We start from the raw sequence: 23,016 nt of genomic DNA on the forward strand, positions 1-23,016 counted from the left end.
TATTTAATCAATTATATTTTGTAAATTTTTTAACATGTGTACCATATACTTTTAATTGTATTGCCTTTTTAAGCATATTTTAAATTTAATATTGTTTAATGAAATGTTTGATAATTCAGAGGCGAGGTGGACTGAATTGATTAACATTTTTAATGAATCACTGAAACATTCTCGATGCTCTGAACTCCAGTGAAGACTTATACAAAAAGAGTTAGAAACGCAATCAACGTTATATTGTTTCCAAATTTGTTCTTGTCGAGAAACGTCTACATAATAATATAATAGTTAGGTACTCATAGAAGATAATGGCAATATATTGATTGATGAACTTTGTCAATGAAATCAATTTCTGAGAGTTCGATTTGAGCGTTCCATCAGATACGAATCGTTTGGCACGGGGATACATTTAATTCATCTTACATCGATGATTTTTTGTTTGTTTCATATGTATACGAAAGCCGTGTAACAATCACACGAACACGAAACATAAATTCGAAAGTAAATCATCGTAATGAACCTAGATTATTAGGAACCGGTTCCGTATTCGCATCGTTCTGACCTCAAAGACTTCGTGACGGGCATCAGCCAGGTAATAAAGCACGCGAACAAATTACACGATCGGGCGAACGTTCCATTGCGACTGCAAGTTACAAATTTCGTGACATTCAAATATACGTTGCGTAACGAACATAGTACAATAAGTTAAATTGTGCCACAGTTAATTTCAAGCATGCATACGCAAATTGGCTGTCGCAATACGAAAAAAAAAAAAAAAAAACTTATTACCTACTGTCACGACATTATAAACGTATCATTACAAGCAATTGTGCCGCCAAGCGCAATTATAAGAGAGACAACGGAAAATCGAGAAGCAGTTATAAAACTACTATCCCTAGTTATTAAATGGCGGCGCGACACTGCGGTGACGCTTTCTGTTATTCCATCTGGGTAAGTGGTAACAATGCTACGAAGCTGTGAAGCCATTCAGCGCGTCACGGTTCTGAACAAGAGCAATGGAATCACGCAATATACAAAAAAAAAAACAAATTTATATTCAGCAGCGAACCTACAAATTCGAACGGACGTGAGTGCGGATGTTATAGATAACATTCAGAATACTACTACTCTTAATAGATGAAGTCCATTATTTGTGATCGTTGTCTCGTCTTCCACAAAAGCTCTGACGTAGATAACGAGACCTAACTTCGCAGACAGTGATTGATGCGGCTACCTCGAGTCTGACACGAGAAAACGTAATATATTCATAGAGGTAAATCTCGGCATGTGCTCCAATACGCACGTACATGTTATCGGTCTTCATAAAGGTAATAAACGTCGGCGTCAATGAATAGCGAAGAACATCACCCGCATTAACTCGAACGATGAGTCCGATTTATCATCATGTCAAATTGTTTTACGCTAAGCAAAAACGAATATGGGAAACGGAAAATTTCACTGACCTTCAAGTATGATCCATAATATTTAGTGACGTATGGACTGTCACACTGTGACAGCACCATGATTTCTTGTTGAATATCTTCGATTTCATCTTCGGCTTCTTCCAAGTCTATTATTTTAATGGCTACAACCTGTTGGGTTCTATTGTCCACGCCTTTAAACACCTCGCCGAAGGAACCTTTGCCGATCTTCTCTTGTTTCGTGAAGATCAGCTCCGGGTCGACCTTTTGTGAAAAAACATATATTTTAAATAAACCATAAGAAATACGAGCTGTCCATTAAAGAAACATAAATTAGCAGCACAAAGCTTTTGATTTTGTTCCTGTCATTTATTGTTCAATAATAACTCACGTTTGGAAAAACAAATACTTAAAATAATTATTTATTTGTGATATAATCGTTTTCATACTAATCGTTCGTATTCTGATAATGAAAGATTTAAAACTGATTGTGTATATGTAAAATTGATAATTACAGCTTGATAATTTACTACATATAAACGACATTACCCTCTCATCACGTCACGTTATTAAATAAATAGTCGTGTTTTCTCTTACGAAGGTACCGAACAGAACTAAAATAACAACAAAATCAAAATACTTTAGATCAATTTTACGATGTTCATCAATGTCAAAATAAATTCTATATCCGGAAAACTAGAGGCCATGGAACTAGCTCTTTTAAGTTCTTCAAACGAGGCTTGTGGAGAGTATTAAACGGTAGGCAGCGGCTTGGCTCTGCCCCTGGCATTGCTGAAGTCCGTGGGCGACGGTAACCACTCACCATCAGGTGGGCCGTATGCTCGTCTGCCTACAAGGGCAATTCTCTGGAGAGAAATAGGTGAAATACAAGGTGGTTTTTTTAATAAGATAAAAACATTTTATAAGATATCATAACTTAAAAATATTATTTAAATTAAGATAGCCCTAAGATATAACGCGCTTTGCGTTTTACTTTTTAAATCCGCAGACTTCGTGGTCATTTGACAAACATTTAACCTTTACCATACTGTTCGAGCCGAATCAGCCGTCTGCCTAGGACACCACTTCTTTTACATTTATTATTATTTATGTTATTGAAGAAGTGGAAGAAAGACGTGCTGCAAAATGAACAAGTGATGTCACCTCACGCTCCGGAAATTTTGTATGAAAAAATAAAATCAGTTTAGTATACGCAGTGTCGTGTTTAAGAATTCGCAACTTATTAACATGACATTTTATTTGCATTGACCGAAGAGTCAAGGGCATACAGTCGCGAGGTGCATTAGAATTTCCGTACAGCAACTCTAATGTTATTTCGCAAACTCAACAAAAACTCATTAAAACTGTATAAAAGACAACGGAAATATCTTAATTTGTCTCAAATATGCATACTCATGAAGACTTCGCATTAAAATAAACAGATGTGCAGAAAACTATACTAAAATCTAATAAAGTCGAAACCAACGAATTTTAAAAACTTCTAATGCCCTTAACGTAAATAATATTTATCCATTTCGAAGTCAAAATTAAGCGCACAGTTTTTTAATTTAGTAACACGCGAAAGGGTAACTCGGTTTCAGAAGATAATTCAGGAGTAATTTGAAACTCAAATAATAAACACAGAATTTAACGTACCAAATTTATTGAAATCCTTGTGTAAATATTTTATTTGATAATTAATTCAATCGCTTAATAAATTATTAGTTATTAAGTAATTAAGCTAAGCTTGGCAAAATAATTGATTAGAGAGATAGAGCGGCTAACGATATTTTTACATACAATACTTTTGCGTTTAGAAAGTAGATGTTAGTATATACTTCATAAAATTATACGGCGAATTAAGCATGAGCACGTGGCTGCTTTTATCCGGGTTGAGACACGTGACATAGTTGAACCAAGACGTGTTCGGACTCACAATCCTATTACCACATATCGATACAAAATTCTTCACGTTTTTAAAGAAGATAACGTGTAGCGAAAGTAAAATTTTATGTCTCATACATACACGACGAGCGGTCGATTTAATAAGCGCTTGAAAATTAACATAAAAGCTTTTATTATACTGGTGGTAGGACCTCTTGTGAGTCCTCTTGTGACCTCTTGACCTCTTGTATTTCTGCCGTGAAGCAGTAATGCGTTTCGGTTTGAAGGGTGGGGCAGCCGTTGTAACTATACTGAGATCTTAGAACTTATATCTCAAGGTGGGCGGCGCATGTACGTTGTAGGTGTCTATGGGCTCCAGTAACCACTTAACACCAGGTGGGCTGTGAGCTCGTCCACCCATCTAAGCAATAAAAAAAAAGTACACATTTTTCAACCGGTTCAAGTAATATACGTGTAAATTTTAGTCCTGGCCTATCTAAACACATACACCATATTTAAAACTATAGCGAATCATGGTACCACGTATAGTTGAAAAGTCTATTTTCGGTTTTATAATCTGCATTGAACAAGATAAAGAGACAGACGTATAATCTTTAGTATTGAATAAAATACATATTAAATTTAGTATTACTTAAACTGGTTTTACGTGTTTATTTCGCTTTTATTATTTTCATTTACAAAATGTTTTTATACAGTTTTCGTGGTAACTCGGACGACTACGGTGTCATTCGTAAAAATTTGAGTATTGTGCTCAATTCCCTAAGTAATAATTCAAAATGAAATTCATAAGCCGGAGATTTAACAGTAACAGTAATTTTAATTACATCTATGACTCGCGAAAACTGAAAACAATAGTTTGGTATTAATAAAAATTTCAAAATACAAGATACACAAGATTGCAATATAATTTCTTTATTTTATTTACTTACACTCTATACAAAGTTGTCTAAAAGAATACATAGCTTAAAACGATATTATCACCGTTTTTTATATTTACACGAAATTGTTATTTTATACATATACTATGTTCATTGTGCTGTTTTTGTATATATTTATACGTTTAATATTCTTTCTCATAAACTCGAAAGCTCCATCTGCGTTTCATTTATTTCGCTTTGATAAAGTTAAATAGCATTTACGGAATCAAAAAAACGTATCTCAGAATCAGCACTCACTTTTCTATAAAATTCGTTCGTTCGAGAAAATATAGCTTCATTATTTATTTTTCTTTAGTAAAACGCTACGTCTAAAAACTCAAAAACGCCAAAAATGAGTCATAAGACGAAAGCCTTAATAAAAACTATAATATTTTTTTGCATTAGATATTATAAAGCAATGTTATTTTCAATCTGAAAACCTGAAATAACTTTGAGCGCCATAGAACATCAACTCCACTTTTTAAGATGCGAATTAAAGCAGAGAGAAAGCTTTTACACCAAAATGAGATATAGCTCTTTTTGAAAGATAAAATTTACGTAAAAAGTTTTCATATAAAAATTAAAAGTCGTTTAGATTGAAACAATACGATACCGTAACTTTCAGAGTTAGCTTCGGTATTAAGATAACATTGTGAAGATTTGGTCACGGTTTATATTAAGGGATATACAATATCTGAGAAAATACAGTGAATAGATATGTACTTCATTTCACATTGTTCTATTATTAAATTAATAATAATGCTCTATATATTGAAATCTTCAAAAAGTCCATAAAGCAGTTATCGGTTTGACAATGATCACGTGTAGACAGACAGGCCCTGTGTCAAAAATTGTGTTTCGTGATAAACATTACTCCTTGCAAAGTTACTGCCCAAGGAGAAGGGTACAGTTTTTAAAATGTGTATACAATGTACACAAATTGTCTGTGGCGTAGGTACTATAGAGTAAAGCTTGGTGGATTAAAACTATAATGACTTATTCTTAGACTTTTCAATTGCGTATTTAATAAAGCGTATATAGTATGTGAAAAGATTAAAAAGGGAAAGATCATCATAATCTGGACGTCAAAGCTAGTAAATTGCCAATTTCAAACATCAGTAGATGTAGGTTTTTACACATTCAAATAAAATGATATAAAAAATTTTTTACCTATTTTTAACTCGCTTAAAAGGATAAACGTGCTCACGGTTTAAAAATAAACAATTATTATTTAGTTTCCTTTTGAGCCGGAACGTATGATGACGTCACGGAAATAGGCGCTATGGTGGTATTAGCTGTTTTTACAAATCTGAGGCAAAATTGTTTTCGACAAGCTGTGTTGAATTGATATCCTCACTATGAAACTTCCAGCCCACTGAGTTTCTCGCCGGATCTTCTCAGTGGGTCGCGTTTCCGATCCGGTGGTAGATTCTGCGAAGCACTGCTCTTGCTAGGGTCAGTGTTAGCAACTCTCCGGTTGAGCCCCGCGAGCTCACCTACAAACGTTAGGGTGAAGCTGAAATAGCCTCTCAAGGCTATCAGCATAGGTAGGAAAAAAAAAAAAAAAAAAAAAAAAAAAAATGAAACTTATAATGATAGCATACGACATCAACTTAACTTTTTTGAAAGGATTTGCAGACCAGAAAAGAATTACGCCGAAATAACCAATTTCGTTTTGAATTTTATTCATTGTTCATTTTATAATTTCCGACGTTTCCAACACTTTATAGTTTTCGTGGTCACGGACAGCTAGGGTCTTATTCGTCTATACTGTCGCTAAATGACCCGAAATGACCTCGTAACTGGTCCTCGGACCTCGCACACAAAAACTTTTGTAATTTTATTTTATTAATATTTGTACCTATAGCAGCAGAATTCTTTGAACGGTTTGTCAAAATGCAAAAAATATACGTTGTTAGATTTTCAAATCAAAATAAATAAATATATGTTTATTAAATTTATAATAAATGTTAGTCTTAGTCAACCTGTATTAACAAAACAAAAACAAAAACGAACACGGTTACTATATTGGTGTACGCAATCGTCATTTGATACGGTGTCTGTCCATTGCGAGACTAGGAAATGGACTAGGCCTCATGCACTGACATTATTAGCTTACTAGCTGTACCTGCCCGATTCGATGGGCATTTAAAATTAACATTATTATTTGTCATCCCCACAAAGATTCTCATCATTAATGCCCCCGCAACTAGTGTAGGGAGTCCAAGACTCACATAAATATTAGCCTATCTATTAAGTACATGTATTTTCTACATGGATACCAAGTTTCAAGTCAATTGGATGCACGGTTCAGTAGTTATAACGGAACATCCGTAAAAACCACTGTAGATTTGTAGATCTTTTATATTAAGTATAGAAGTCTGCATCAGATCTCGTCACTCAATCGAAATCAACTTACACTGTTTCCTGCATGTCTATTATGTGAAGGTCGCGCCGGAGCTGGACGAGCAGGCTGTGGAGGAACCTTCAACTGCCTCCGATCAAAAGAAGACACCTGAGTGCCTGACCAACTCCAGCGTGCGGGACCATTGCTGCCGTGGGGCAAAGAATATGAAGACTGCGGCTTCAGATGACGAGGGCTCGGTCCGGACAAAATAGGGCCCGCTGGACCTCCATGCGTTGGAACAATTCCCGGTCCTTGTATGTAATGGTAATGCGGTGGATTAGACACGGCCGCTCCCCACATATTGAACAACTTTTTCGTCACTCACTGAACGAAACACCAAAAATCCGCTTCATGATAGCCACAATGATTACGCACTGACATTAACAGATATTCCATGAAATTCGACTGGTTTTTTTATCTATAAAACTGTGATAAACCTCAATTAGCCAATCATTGGATTTCACTAAAGTAACAAAAATGATAACGCGCATATTTCTTTGGACTACCAGTCGGTAACAAGTGATTCGACCCACTGTGTTCGCGATTGAAAGACAACTTAAAACCATGACTACTTCGAAAGCAACCGTCACCGGACGCAACCGAGACGCGTAAAGAATTAATTTGTATTTGATGGACAATTGTTTCAAGACAAAAAAGGTTCAAGTATATTAAACGAATACAGACCTTCGAAAAGTACTCAAGTTAATAATGATTAATAACAGCATAGTAGCAATCGGTCAAAATGTAAACAAATGATTAAGTTTTAAGGATTAAGACACCTTTGCAAAAAACTGAACGTGACAACTTTAATTTACCAATTTTACGACCGAGGACATAGTGAATCGTCACATAAATAGCACTCTCAGAGTCAGAAAAAGTTAACCGCACTGAATATCTAAATTCAATGGTAACTTTAAAGAAACGAAAGTGAGACGCATCGGTGCACTCTTGATTGCATTCAGCGACAACGGATTCTTCCAAGAGAAATCCATTTCCCGACACGACTAATCCATCATGATTGATGGCGTGCGAGTTTTAACGCATTTGAATGTAAACTGGTTGCGTGCGGTTGTCGAGTGTTCCACCAAGCCCGTCCTGCCGATTGCATTATGATTTTTTCGCAAGGGTCCGCGGGGGCGGCTGCGGTGCGCGGGCGGCGAGCGGCGCCAGCCAAGCGTGCCGCACCCGCTGCTTCTGTAGTGCACTGCTGCGAGACCAGCGGCCGGGCCGACTACCAAACATGAACATCGACAAATAAATTCAGAACGTAGGTACACTATGATATTTGAACATTCATAGGTCTTTGGAAAGACTTTTTACTGGTGGTAGGACATCTCGTGAGTCCGCACGGGTAGGTACCACCCCCCCCCCCTATTTCTGCCGTGAAACAGTAATGCGTTTCGGTTTGAAGGGTGGAGAGCCGTTGTAACTATACTTGAGACCTTAGAACTTATATCTCAAGATGGGTGGCACATTTATGTTGTAGATGTCTATGGGCTCCAGTAACCTAACACTAGGTGGGCTGTGAGCTCGTCCACCCATATAAGCAATAAAAAAAAACTTCAACGATTGTAGCCGTGCCCTTTGCAACTTAAAGTCAATGAACTTTTATTCAATCTTCTTTCCTAGTTCTGTAGCAGCGAAGGAGCGTTCCAAATTAATGAATGCGAAAGTCAACAAAACAAAGACGAACTTTCGTTGTCCAGAAGCAAGTTGGCCCTACGATGAAACGCATTAGTATTCTAGTAACGAAGAATCGAGCACGGCACCGGGTGGACTGCCCTGAAGAGTCACCGCCCGCGCAGCCGTGCACCGAATACCGACCTTTTTGAACAAAACAGGCATTCCGCACGTTTACGGCGTTGCTACGCGTAGCCGTAAACGTTCAACATTAGGCAATGCGGCCTCCATATATTATTTGGGTTACGGTCCGTTAGATCCTTTATTGGATTTGTCACACCTTTTTAACGATGTGTTACTAAGAATTGAACATAAGATAAACTATATTTATTTACAAGGAAAAAGGACAATAAATATTTTATATGCTCTGTCATTCTTATTAATTCTCTTCTTAAGGGGAAAGCAAAACTTACGTCAAGTCAAATAATACCAAGAAAATGTTGTAAGTAGCCAACGAAATCGTCTAAAATACATTACATGTAGTATATTTTAATGTTTAAACATTAGAACTCCTCGGGCCCAAATCAAGCAAAACGACTGATAAGGCCAGTTTATCTTGATACATCACATTCTTTTACTTTATGTACATCGTCTACAATAAAACTGAGATAAGAGGTGATCTTATAAAAATAACTGGAACGCTAACGCAAGGTTGAACTGAAAATCTCTTGATAAGATAGTCTTTAGTTTTTAAGTCAACAAACCTGCTCGGTTTTTACAAAAAAAAATATATTTTTTTTGAAAGGATAGGGTCAGAATGATTTCCGAAAACGCTGTAAGCAACGTTTAGATCAGCCTTTCCCAAAGTGGACGATAACGCGCCCTTGTGGGCGCTGCAGGCCTAGAGGGGGGCGGTAAGAAACCCAGAAAAAAATGGGAGCGTTGTGTAGAGGCTTGGGAGGCGATTTGTAATTTCATCTAGGAGGACTCTTAGACACCGACTGAGTTCTCGCTATAGTGGTTTTTAAGTAGGTGAAAAAATGGGGGCGCTAAAAAATAATTTATTCTCAAGGGGGGCAGTAGACAAAATAAGTTTGGGAGCCCCTGGTTTAGATGGACCACCTCCCACCAAATACAATAGTAAAACAAAACTCGTACCTAACAAATACCTACAAAACATTCTAGTGTAAATATATTTAACAACATTGTTGTTCGAACACTAACACCTGCACGCCGGTTTAGACCAGAGAGACTTACGAAGCTATGAAACACGCAATTTGTGTCACATCGGAAACGCATTAAACCGACCGAGGATGCCATAAGAGCGCAATATCCGACCGGAGCAGTACTGTACGGTACGAGTCGGGTATTACCGGTGCTACGGACCAAAGCGGAGATCGGCACATTCACAACGTTGTTACACAAACCGGAACATTACAGAGCGACATTCGAAATGGAATACGAAATGTATATTGTTGGATTTAGTAAATAATGGACTGAATTTATGGATATGTAGGTAATATTGTGTTAGCGAATTGATTGCCCCGGTATTACTGATGTTTATGAGCGAGAATAACCGGTTACTTTCAGGTGGACTATAGGCTCACCTGCCTCGAAATACAATTTAAAAAAAACGTGTGGCACTCGGGAACTGCCGCGGTAAAGCTAATGCATAGCATTTTTTATCAACTTATGCAATTATAATTAGACAATGATAATTTAATATTAAAACAATAATAAAACAAGACCACGCTATATTAAACATTAATAAAAGCAAAACCTTAACTGTCCCCTTCACACTCATAAGCTAGACAGAGTTTTCATGATGGATGAATTGGCAGTGAGGGGTGTAAGGTTTTTTTCGTTACGGAATTTCATGATTTCGGGCTCAATGCCCGCGATAAAATCTATGCAATAGCTTCAAAAAAAAACATTTCTTAACAGCATCTAGCAAGCTTTTTCAAATAAAAAAGCTATACAGCATGCACAAAAAGGTAAGTATCCATTTTACGAACATCCTAATTTAGAACGTGTTCGAGTTGGTTTCATTTCTGTTGTCTATTTCTACCGTACAGCGGTTCCATAAATGATCTAGTTTAAAGTGGTAGGATTGGATTGTCTTAACATTAGAGTTTAATGTTGCTAAAGTATTGCTTACAACGTTTAACATAAATAATAGCAACCAAAGTGATGTTTGTTAATGAAATGGCATTTATGTTAAAAAAAATTACTTTACTTTATTAACCGTTCCTCTCACGTAGACATCGAGTGTACAACGCGTAGGTATGTAGCGAACGCGCCTTTTGTGATTTAATGAAAATGCAAATCCGAAAACCTGATCGCTCTCAATATGCAAATTGATTTGTAAATTGTGACGCTCCCCCCGCTTCTGTTCTTGTTTACAAGTTTCAACAAATTCAATAACGTTTTCGCTTAATTCAAGCACATACCTACTTCAATATTAATTGAATCAAACTGAAAATCTTTAGAAAATAGACAAGAGGTAGTAGAGGAACAAAAAAAAGAGGTGGATTAGGATTTACAGTAATAGAATTATTTTAAGTGCACATTTTAACTAAATTTAACTACAACAAGATTAAGGTCGTAATTATGTTAGCAATAAAATCTAATTCCTAACCAACCTTTTTTGCCAATAGATTATTACATGTGATCGGTTTTATTTTTATCAATTCACGTTTATTATTCACTATAATAATATGGTATTTATCGATTCACGTTCTATAATTAATCCGTAGCGAATTAGGTAAGACATCCGGTGAACTAAACCATCTGACAATTTATTCAAATAAATATATTTGCAGGTTACACAATATTCTTCCTCTCAGGAGGCGCCGGAGTCCGACATAACCAGGTCCGGTAAAAAAAAAAAAAAAAAAAGGTTACACAATATTACAAATTCTGCAGGTTTTAATTTTTGTATGTTTATCACTATCCCACAACCTGTTTGTTGTTTGACAAAGCCCTCACAATTGAGAATTAACAAGGCGTCCCTACTTAAAAATTACATCGAACATTCATAAAAATTATATATTTGAGGTTATAGTTTACTTTGAATTCTCATCCTTAGCTGAAGAACGTTCATCCTTAATACGGATCCTTCAGTGCGTGTAGCCGTGTTGTGCATATCCACGCACTTCCCAGTTTTATTTTATTTTAAATAACACCTTAAAACGAATGAATGGAACCGTTTCCTCCTAACGAGTACGTAAAACATCACGTTTTAATACTAAAATATGCGTTGGCAGTGAAACCTGATGCGTTTCACGATGCATGCACTTGTTCCAGTTTATTGTGTGAGCGTAGCATTCATTATTTATTATATTCCAGTAGCATTCAGGTAGCATTCTTCTCTATCCACAATTTATTTATAACTAGCTGACCCGGCAGACTTCGTAGTGCCTCAATCGATAAATAAAAGACCCAAACTTTTGTATAAAATAAATTTAAGACAGACAAAAGGAAGCCGTCCGACGGGGGACATATCAAAGGAAAAACAAAATTGTTATTTTTATTTAGTTCCGAGCATTTTTATATTTATACCGTTTAAACCTTCTCTGGACTTCCACAAATAATTCAAGACCAAAATTAGGCAAATCGGTTCAGCCCACAGTTCAGCCGTTCTCGAGTTTTAGCGAGACTAACGAATAGCAATTCATTTTTATATATATAGAGATTGCTGTGTTACGGCTACTTCACTAAACACGTCAAATTTCATACGTTCTCCTTATATAATTTATAATTAATTACACTATATTACATAGATTAATTATCATAATAATAATATATTAGATTGTTTCGCTTATATAACGAGTGCGGTTTTTTTTTTAAAAGCTTAAGTGTATCGCACTCATTACGAGTCATGACGACGATTTAAAAAAAAAAGCAAGTGTGCTACTTTCGGGTCACCACGAGTATAAGTTTAGTGTTTCAATCTCTACGTATGTAGGTACCGTTCTCATTTAATTGACAATAACACTTAATCAACGTCTGCATATACTCGTATATTTCGTGTGAGATATGTTTACTCAGAATCCTCGATATATGTTTTCATTCCATTCAATAAATAAAACATCTTTACACAGAACTGTCTTACTATGAAATTCAAATCTTAAATTTTATGAAACATTAAAAATGAATGAAGTTTTTCTTTTTTGAGGATTAATAGTAGAAAATATTGTTAATCAATTCAATCATAGTTATTAAATTTATATATTTAGTTGTGAACATGCTATGTGTGTATATTAAATATGAATGAATAATGTATAAATTTGTTACGTACGTAAAAGTATATTTGAAATTTTTTTCAAAATTTGTGTGTGCGCTTGTTTTTAAATAAATCCCACCATAAAGCATTCTGATATAATTTTATTAAAAATTAATTATGAATATATAATGCTTAGTTTAAGTTTTATCAGGCAATAGTTTTTTTATGTAGATGTAGCTCCAATTTCCATATTTCTATTAGATTTCATTGTGTCTGACTTGCACAGTTACTTGCCTAAGTGAAGGTAATTTTGGAAAGTGTTCGCAACCGCCACGAATGGTCACGCAAGATTAAATCGTCGATTAAAATGAGCTCAAACGGAATTATTGATAACTCAGTATGGTATGACCGTGTTTGAATCAAGTTTTCACTTTATGCACGACGCCTTCGCATTTTTCGTACCAAAATATGAATAAATTATAGAATGAAAGCGTTCTCGGCTTACGTTTAGTGACAGCCAGGTAATCATCAGTGGACGCGTTACCCTAATTTCTTATCCGATATCATATACATATACATAGTAGACATCCGACGCAGTAGCTGAGAATATATTATATTATGCTACTGTAGAATAAATACTATTGTAGAAAAAATACGAGGACCCATTTATTAATCGATTTTTGCCCTTGTAGGCTTCTTACTGGTGGTAGGACCTCTTGTGAGTCCGCACGTGTATGTCCCACCGCCCTGCCTATTTCTACCGTGAAGTAGTAGTGCGTTTCGGTCTGAAGGGTCGGGCAGCCGTTGTAACTATACTGAGATCTTAGAACGTATATCTCAAGGTGGGTGGCGCATTTACGTTGTAGATGTCTATGGGCTCCAGTAACCACTTAACACCAGGTGGGCTGTGAGCTCGTCCGCCCATCTAAGCCATAAAAAAGGCATACGAGCATACAGCCCATCTGATGGTGAGTGGTCACTGTCGCCCATGGACGTCGGCAATGCCAGAGGCACAGCCAAGCCGCTGCCTACCGTTAAGTACTCTCCACAAGCCTCATTTGAAGAATTACATGTCATAGCTCATTCCAAAGCCGAATGGTACGTGGCAAAAAAGATCTCTGGAAACGCACTGTGGATGACCGCAGTGGCTGCAGGCAGTATGGATGAACTCTACTCCGCTGGCGGGCGCTGCGGTTTTATTAAAGAACAAAATTGGTTTAACACTTCGCGGTTTATATAGGACTGTGGTATTGAATGAATGGAAACAATCGAATGAACTAATTAATTAAATTACTGAAGGCGACTCCCGCAACCGTTACAAGACGATGAACTCGAACTCGTCGTGTCGATACGTAACGTACGTAAGTAATAGATCATAATATGCTCGCATCGCTTAATACGTGACATTTATTTTTGTAAAGGTGTGTTTTATTTCGTACTAGCGACCCGCCCTTGTTTCGGAAACAATAAATTTTATTATTGATATAACTATCGTATCACGGGTGACACCGCGGGGCGAAGCTACTCTAAAAAAAGTAGCCAAGTTACTCCTTATATCATCAACTACCTATCAGTGAAAGTCTCGTGAAAATCGGTCCAGCCGTTCCAGAGATTAGCCGGAACAAACAGACAGACAGACAAAAAATGTAAAAAATGTTATTTTGGTGTATGTACCGTATACATATCCATATGCATGTAGTAAAAAGCGGTTATTTCGATATTACAAACATACTTTCCAATTTATTAATTTGTATAGATTAGTGTAAGTTTATCCCATTCAAATAGCTGAAGAAGTTTTTTTTTTATTATTTTTTTTTTTTTCAAGTTTTAAACTTTTAATGGCTCTTCTGTGAAGTTGTAAAAATGTTGCTTAAACCAAGTAACCTTTTCACCCTCGATATGTATAATCTTAACAAATGTATCGTTACGCATTTGACTAAATTGGAAATTATACAATAAATATAACATATTTTTTGTATAATTTACAAGGTCGCTGCGACATTATCAAAGTCAATATCGGAAATTAGCAGAACTTTGCAAATATACCTACTGTTGATAGGTAATACGTAACGTAAAAACGCTTTTACGTCTCACTCTACGCTGAGAATCTGTGACGAAACAATTAGCACATGTTCAAGTATACGTACGGAATCTTCAGTATTATGAGATAGAAACGGTAAATATTTTAATATTACTTACTAGTCTTTCAAATAGAAAATCTGAGGCCTCAGCTACGTTGGCAGTGTAAAAGTATTAGCGATTCAAGGAGCTTAAATCAACAATAAACCGCCCACAAAGACTTATTTGATAAGGTGTCTTCAAATATATACTTTTCAAGTGACGCGAGAAATACACGAAATAATCACAGAATCAAAAGGCGCGAGGAGCAAACACCCCTCCCTTCCCCTTTCTCACAAGAAAACCCACGTAACATTAAACCCATACATCATATTTTTATGTATCTATTCAACTTCTCAAAGAAAAACTGTGTGTGTGTGCAAGTCACACACGGTAGAAGTGAAACTTATAAAATATAAAAATAATCGCAGGGGTCAACCACTCCGCAGTGCAATGGAGCAGCCGCATCCCGGGGGAACCGCCTGCAGGACCACGGTATCCCGACGCCAGGTAGGTATGATTTAGCAAGAGAAATACGAGAACGTCTATCAACTTTCTAACATCTCGTCATCGCGATTCAGGAATTGTTGAATTTACGTACAGCGACATCTGTTGATAACAAACTAAATAGAAATAAAATAAACATGGCGCGTAACAGAAGAAATTAAGATGGCGCGTAACCGAAAAACGTTACATACGTTTTTTCCTCCCTATGTCAATAAAGAAGTTTCACTTCAAAATATATTAACAGAAATAAAGAAAACACAAATTGATAAAAACGCCGAACGTATGATTGTACGTAAATGCTATGCTTGCTGCACATGTACAGAACGTGGCAGGACATCTAACAAACGATCTATAAGGCCAAGGTCAGATGTACACGCGAATCCAATTACTTAAAGTAGATAAGTTCTCGACGTCTGGAAGTCGATTACATCTCACAACAGGACCGGATGTTCGCGATAGATGTCAGTAAAACTATTACAGAACAACTAACTATATCTAATTAAAAGTTTGTGGCAAGTTGTTTTTACCGCAGTTTCTGACACTGACAACCCGCTAATCAGTTAAGTTGCTCGGTAGCAGAGTTCGATCCTTTCGAAAACTCGTGTTCAACAACATATCAAAATGTTTTTGTAGGTACATAGAAGATAGCTAATAACACATATACTATGTATAACGTGTTATTCCTAATTTATGATATTCATATAATATAATGCATTTAATGTTTTAATCTGTTAACAATTTATAAAAATGTTTTATTAGAAACTATTTCTTCTGTAATAATTTCCAAACACGCAATTATCGCGCTTTATTAACTAACAGTCTTGAATATTGTGGAGTGTTAAATATAAAATATATTTAGTTTCCATTGTACGAATCGTACATAATAAAGTGTGTACGGTTGAAATTTGTTTGCATAATTTATTCAAAGCGAGTGACCCATTCAAAACCTGCCTGTAACGGAATGGTATTCGGAACATCATGATCGTCAGAAGAATGTATTAACTACTTAGCATCCAGTTTTTAACGAATTTCGATGCGTGTGGTTTTTATAAGCAATCAGTGTGATAAGCTTAAAAAACTGTTAAGCTTTAGATATAATTTAAATTAGTCTAATAACATTTAATTCGTAGTCAAGATTCTCGAATTCTATTTCAAAATTATAAGTAACACCGAGAAAGACCTCAAAAATCATAATAACCATTTGTGATTGTAATAATCGCAATCTTGCTGACGCAATGGTCATTAACAAATTCAAACATTTTATTTTCGTACAAATATCATTTAATTTTAATGAATAAGCTGAACGATATATTTGCTATTTTAAAATGTACATAAATAATTTTTACTTTTTAAATAAATGAGCCACAGCTATCATGGCTAAGAAGTAACATAAAATTTTGTAACACTTCCCCGGCAATTTGCTCGTGAAGCACTTTTCCTATCATAGGGGAGGCGGTTTATTAATATTAATGGACCCACGTTCGCAGGCTTGTATGAATATTTAAGTTCCAGGTCGATTTAATACCTCACTCAAGCCGTACGTGTAGAGACCATAATATCAAAACATACCACGTGTACTTTTAAGCTGAAACAGAAATTTCGATACATATGATTTTCGATTTTATTTCACTTTGATTGCATACGCGTAGGCATAATAACGAACATGTCTCTATCCACCTTCAGACTTGAGGTCTATGTCCATATTTGTAACGTAATTACGCATTTGTTTTTTGCAGATAATAATATGATGCAAATATTTTTTACGATGTTATTCTCTTATTGTGGAGTGGTGTCATGTATGGTTATTTACGATAATGAACTAATGAACTATCTAGCTAAAGAGCATTTTACTGGAGAGGAAAATAAATCGAACCTAGTGTTGATATGACGTAATTGTCTTGGTTATACGAAGCATAAAGAGTTACTACGCCAAAATTGATCGAAGCTTCCAATTTTATTTTTATTCGCTGTATGAAAATTTATAAGATAAAGTTTTTAAGAAACCAGCGCGTGTTATCTGTGTGTCACTAGTATTAAATTGCAGAATAAATTTGATTATTTCGTTGGTGAAATTCTTAATATCTTTTAACATTATGAATATTCCATAGATAGTTTTTTTTTTTTTCCTACCTAAGCTGGTAACCTTGAGAGGCTATTCCAGCGTAACCCTAACTAGTAGGTGAGCTCACGGGGCTCAAACCTGATGACGTTGCTAACACGAACCCTAGCAAGAGCCGTGCTTCGCAGAATCTACCACCGGATCGGAAACGCGACCCACTGAGAAGATCCGGCGAGAAACTCAGTGGGCTGTGTCTGAGAGTTAATTTACTCGTCGAGCCCTTCGTCGCAAGCGACGGGTTCGACGAGAACGGTGACCGGTGCTTAAAGTACCTAGAAGCACCGTTAGTGGATTGGGAGGATCCGAGATGACGTGTCATAGATAGGTGAGCGGGCTCACGACCCTGTTAAGCTGTTATCGGAGCACATAATATATGTACGTCAGAACGTGAACGCAACCACCCAACTTAAGACATGATGTTCGCCGTATGAGGTTCGCGTATGAGGTGCGTATGAGGTTCGCCTCTCTGTCCGAAAAAAGGTGTACATTAAGAAAAATCGTGTCTGTTAACATCATCATTTCACCTATGTACCTACGATCTCCCTTGAAATTGACTTTTTTTTCCTACCTATCTTGTAACCTCGAGGGGTTATTCTTGATTTACCGAACTAATAGGTGAACTCACGGGGCTCAAACCTGATGACGTTGCTAACACGAACCCTAGCAAGAGCCGTGCTTCGTAGAATCTACCACCGGATCGGAAACGCGACCCACTGAGAAGATCCGGCGAGAATCTCAATGGGCTGTGTCTGAGGGTTAATTTACTCGTCGAGACCTTCGTTGCAAACGACGGGTTCGACGAGGACAATGACCGGTGCTTGAGGTACCTAGAAGCACCGTTAGTGGATCGGGAGGATCCGAAATGACGTGAAGAAATGATGTCGAAACCTCAAATTTTTGTAGAGCGGCCGTCCCACCCTTCAAATCAAAACGCATGAATGATTGGTGGAAGAAATAGGCATGATGGTGATCATCTACTCGTGCGCGCTGATAAATAACTGTTAAAGCTATTATAGTAAATTGCGCAATAGCTAGCCCTCCCGAAAAATTACATCGCTTTATTCCCTACAAACAGAAGAGAAAAAACAAAAAACAACGAAGATGTAGCCCAGTATTAGTTACGTCACGTTTATAAATCATAATTAATATTAGAAGTTTTAGCAATTCTTTAATTTATTTCTAGCAGTTATTATTAAAAAAGTAATATTAAGCAATGTTATAAGACTCCCACAGCTCCGTTAATATCTGATAATCTGCATTTTTATTAGCCTTGAACAGGTTTTAAAATATTTGTCGCTTGATTCATAACGCCAGTTTTTTGCGTTTCGATTTAAAAGATTTGATTTTGCGACTACTTAACGTTATTTATTTTTATTTAATTTGCGATTCAATTGAATTATCGAAGTTTCACTAAACAAATTGCAAGTCAAACAAATCGAACTGTACGTAATTACGATCATTATTTTACCTAATAGCAAAGTATGAAAATAAACACAATTGCTTTCCAATTTCGCTCCACATTCCTTCACGCGTATTTATTTTATTTAAACCATCTCTCGACTCGCTCGGAACGCGTATCAATGTACTAAATGCAACTTTTATAAATACAACATTTTAACATATCCAGGCCAAACTTTTGGCATACATCACTGTGAATTACACAACCGAACCAAAACCATGTTATTTACGTTAATCAGAATTAAGAACATATTATGCAACAAACGTAAACATTTTTGTTTCAACACTTCAATTGAGATGAAATTAAAAGCTTTATATTTCATTTAAGAATATAACTTACGAATGCCTTTCGGATTTCATTACCATAGATTGGTAAGGGACTAGACGGGTGGCCCACCCGGGCCACTTAATGTTGTGAAGATCGAGGATTTTTTTATTATTTTTTCCTACCTATGCTGATGGTCTTGAGAGACCACATGAGCGTAACCGGGCGAGTAGGTGAGCTCACGGGTTCTAACCTGACGTTGTTGCTAACACGAACCCCAGCAAGAGTCGTGCTTCGCAGAATCTACCACCGGATCCGAAACGCGACCCACTGAGAAGATCCGGCGCGAAACTCAGTGGGCTGTGTGGTTTAATTTACTCGACGAGCCCTTCGTCGCAAGCGACGGGTTCGACGAGAGCGATGACCGGTGCTTGGGGTACCTGGAAGCACCGTTAGGATCTGAAGATCCAAAATGACGTGTTTTGGGCGACGTCGACTGCTTACCATTCGGTCCGCAGGATCGGGAATGATATCGAGGAGACCCTAACCACTACAATGTGAATGCCACTACTCTTTGAAACATTAGATCGTAGCCTCGATTGCATTAAAATAGCGGCTAGTCTATCCTACAAACCAGAAATTTAGCTTTGTGGCAGCAATAGGGCGGAAACGATGGTGGTACTTAAACTGACGGGAGAGACATTACGTACTTCCAATAAGATTAAATTTCTATTGCTGAGTTCGGCTGGAAAGTGAAAATAATTAAGACCAATCTCCCTGAAACCCATCTCTATACGATTATTTAGTGAGTCATTACAGAGTGAGCTTTATAAACTCAGTCTTAGCTTTAACTTTACAAAGAAGAAGCTTCGCTGAACACAAACTCGGGTTTGGCAGAAACTGTGCCGCTATACTGCTATTTTTATTTGTCTCTTGTGATTAAGAGTCACTCTTATTTTTGTTTGCATGTCAAAGTTTTTTTAGGTCAACAAAATCGATGCCTTGGATTTTTTCCTACCTATATGTACTAGTAAACTCGAGGTTTCATTCTAACTTTAGCGGACGTGAGACACCTTGGATTTTCTCGGCATTAACATAAATATCACAACTATAAACTTCAAATTTTTCAATACTTAAATCTAAGCAAGTTGAGATCTAAGATTGAACTTTATAAATCTCACTTTAAGTTCCTCTGTCTTCATCATATCAAATTCCATGCCACATAACGAAATCCCGTTTACCGAATATTACTCATATACAAACAATAGGTACATAAGAATGCAACAAATGTGTACTTACAACTAGTCGTTAAGCCAACCTATAAGGTATGTCTAGGTCACATTAACAAACTCGTGCTGTCAGCAAACGCACGGCAATAACAGTGCCGTTTCGTACCTTTCACCTAACCACTCGTATAGTTCACGTGGATCACGAACTTATCCACGACTAAAGGGTCAAAGGTGAAAACGTATGTCTGTCGGAAGAATCGGTCTCACTGCGTATTTTCGTGTTTTAAATCGAATTATCAAGTAACATTGTCTAATAATACCAGACTTCTCAAAATAGAAAGGCTCATCATCATTATTTCAGAAAATCGTTTCTTACCAAATGTAACTTTCAACACATAAAATAACGAAAATAATTTTGTACAAAAAATATTACTTTCTTTAAGAAAATGTTTAAGAAGAAGACTTCACTTCTCCCTTTTGCTCATCGATTATATTTCATTAAAGCCAATTCAATTGCACAGTAAAAAAATAGCGTAATACATCCAATCACTTTACATTTAATGCGTTAGATTACAAACCGTTGCATGTTTAAACTACAAACTTGGAACTATGGGATGAATAAAAGTTTCTATGCAAATATGTGGGTGCACGTATAGCGCTACTACGGTCGGAGGGCTCGACAAATTTGATTGTTGATAAGTCCGGGTCGATGACTCTGCGCGCACGACTAACAAGATTTGGCCGATTCGATTCGACGTAGACCGATATCGAATTCCTGATTATTTGTAAAATATTTTATGGAAATCTCTCGAGTGATTTATGGAAATACGAAACAGCGCAGGTCAGGTTATCGATATTTTTTTAAATTGAATATGCAATTTCGAAAAGGGCACATCTCCGAAAATGTAAAATGTTCAGGAAATGAAAAAAACTGATTATTTTCTAAAGCAGTGAAAAATTTAACATATTAACTTTTGAGATATATTTTAGTGTTAATTAGCAATTGAAAATTACTGGAATTATTATAAAATGGGTGTAGGTAAGCCTCAAAACTACATGTATATGAAAAAACGTATTTGACAAAACATGAGACATGTGCCCTTTTCGAAATTGCATATTCAATTAAAAAAGGAGTTTTCAATTACATAGTCTGTTAGGAAGAGTTTTGGTGGTCGCATTCGCAGTTTTTCAAATTAACAAGAAAGACTAGAACTAAATCCAAATTTTCCATTGACAAAGTTCATATTGGTAAGATTAATTTAAAACAACAATACAAAACCATAAATTGGATAGGAAACTTATTTTCAACATAATTTATTTTCCATTTAAATGAAATAATAAATCAATTGATCATATGACTAGTGTATTACAACAACGAGCTTCCAATGAAGTGAGTACTCGACAAGGAAACCGCGGCCCATATAGATAAGTTACGAAAAACCAACATTATTTACCTACTGCCTCACATAACGGTTGAGGTCAACATTTTGTTGAAAATGTGATTGTGACTAAACAATCAATTATAATCAAATACGATTCCATTGGCTTTAGTAAGTGATTGGCACCAATTGGAAGCTATTGGAGGCCTGTTTTTTTCCTCTATTGGTGAGCAGACGAGCTCGCTACCGACCTGTTTGATCTTGAATGCCTACTGGAATCTGTAAAGCTCTACAATAGAACTGCTGCCATCCACCTTGAGTAATGAGGTCGAAATCTCAAGTATTATCTACCCCTAGCCGGGACCCCATGCGAGCTCACGCCCTACGCTACCACTGATTATTTAGGGCTACCAAAGTACAGTTCATTGTCGTTAAACTGTAACAGTTGGGAGTCTCGTGTAGTCGGCATCGCCACGACTAGCGGCCTTACGTCGAAATCGAGCACGGAATAACAATCGAGCCGTGGGAATCTACAGTCAAACGCCACAATTACGAAACGCCTACACCACTACTGAGGATGTTTTCACCTAGAACTAAACTTACAACTATGGCATTATAACAAACCCGCCCATGTGAATGTGTAACGGCTGTTGCGTCGCATGCATGTTGTTAAGACGCTGCATTATGTTATTCAATACTGACATTTAAATACTACATAATTATAGAATTAACCTATTATATAATTTGTTGTTTTCTTTTTTTATAAAAGATATTGAGCGCACGAGCGGTAACAGAAACGCGTGACAAATGGAGCAATCTACTGAACAATGTTTGGCATTGGAATGCGTCATAGTGGTGCATAGCCTACAGCAAAGAGTATAATGAACTTACTGTGTAAAATTGAGCACACCATATATGCAAAAACTTATGGAAAAACTTTTGTGTTTTTTATGATTATACACACTAGACATAATACACATTTTATTATGTAAAGAATAATGTATATAAATAATTTATACATATAATAATTTTATAACTATATATTTGTCTAATTTGTGCTGACAAACAGTGTCTACAGTATAATACAACATTTATCCATGTACATGAATTAATCGTAAATAAGTGATAGTATAATGTCTTGTAAGCCAGGTTGGAATATAAAAAATAATTTCTCCTGTCCTGAATATTTTTGCTGTAAAGCTAAATTCATATTTTTACACCAGTATTCACGATTTAAGGTAGAATTCACTTTGTGGTATTCATGTTTATCGGAAAACTACATAGTGCCCAGAGAGCTGTTAATTCATCTGCTCATGCGATGTTGGTGATATTGTCTATGAATAATGGTGATAACTAGTGACTAAAACATAAAAAAGACTTGAGTAACACTTGACTGTAAGTTAGTAAACTAGATATTTACTGATGCTGTTAATATACCATTTCCAGAAT

At 36.3% G+C, this 23,016-nt stretch overlaps 1 protein-coding gene across 3 annotated transcripts in view; it reads right to left on the reverse strand.

Moving 5' to 3' along the window:
* LOC114247192 (serine/threonine-protein kinase 24) overlaps positions 1-23,016 on the reverse strand; it is an 87,182-nt gene that overhangs the window by 62,255 nt on the left and 1,911 nt on the right. The window contains exons 1-2 of one of the 3 annotated variants that reach the window (XM_089740209.1): positions 6,660-7,206; positions 1,461-1,682 (exon numbers count right to left, since the gene is read on the reverse strand). In XM_089740209.1, coding sequence (XP_089596335.1) covers positions 1,461-1,682; positions 6,660-6,947 — 510 coding nt within the window. In that variant the 5' untranslated portion in view covers positions 6,948-7,206. Of the gene's footprint in view, positions 1-1,460; positions 1,686-6,659; positions 7,207-23,016 lie in introns of those variants that run through there. The other 2 variants (XM_089740210.1, XM_028180080.2) reach the window with 2 other exon arrangements.

This window comes from Bombyx mandarina, chromosome 04 (genome assembly GCF_030267445.1).
Source record: "Bombyx mandarina strain Sakado chromosome 04, ASM3026744v2".
Lineage (NCBI taxonomy): Eukaryota > Metazoa > Arthropoda > Insecta > Lepidoptera > Bombycidae > Bombyx > Bombyx mandarina.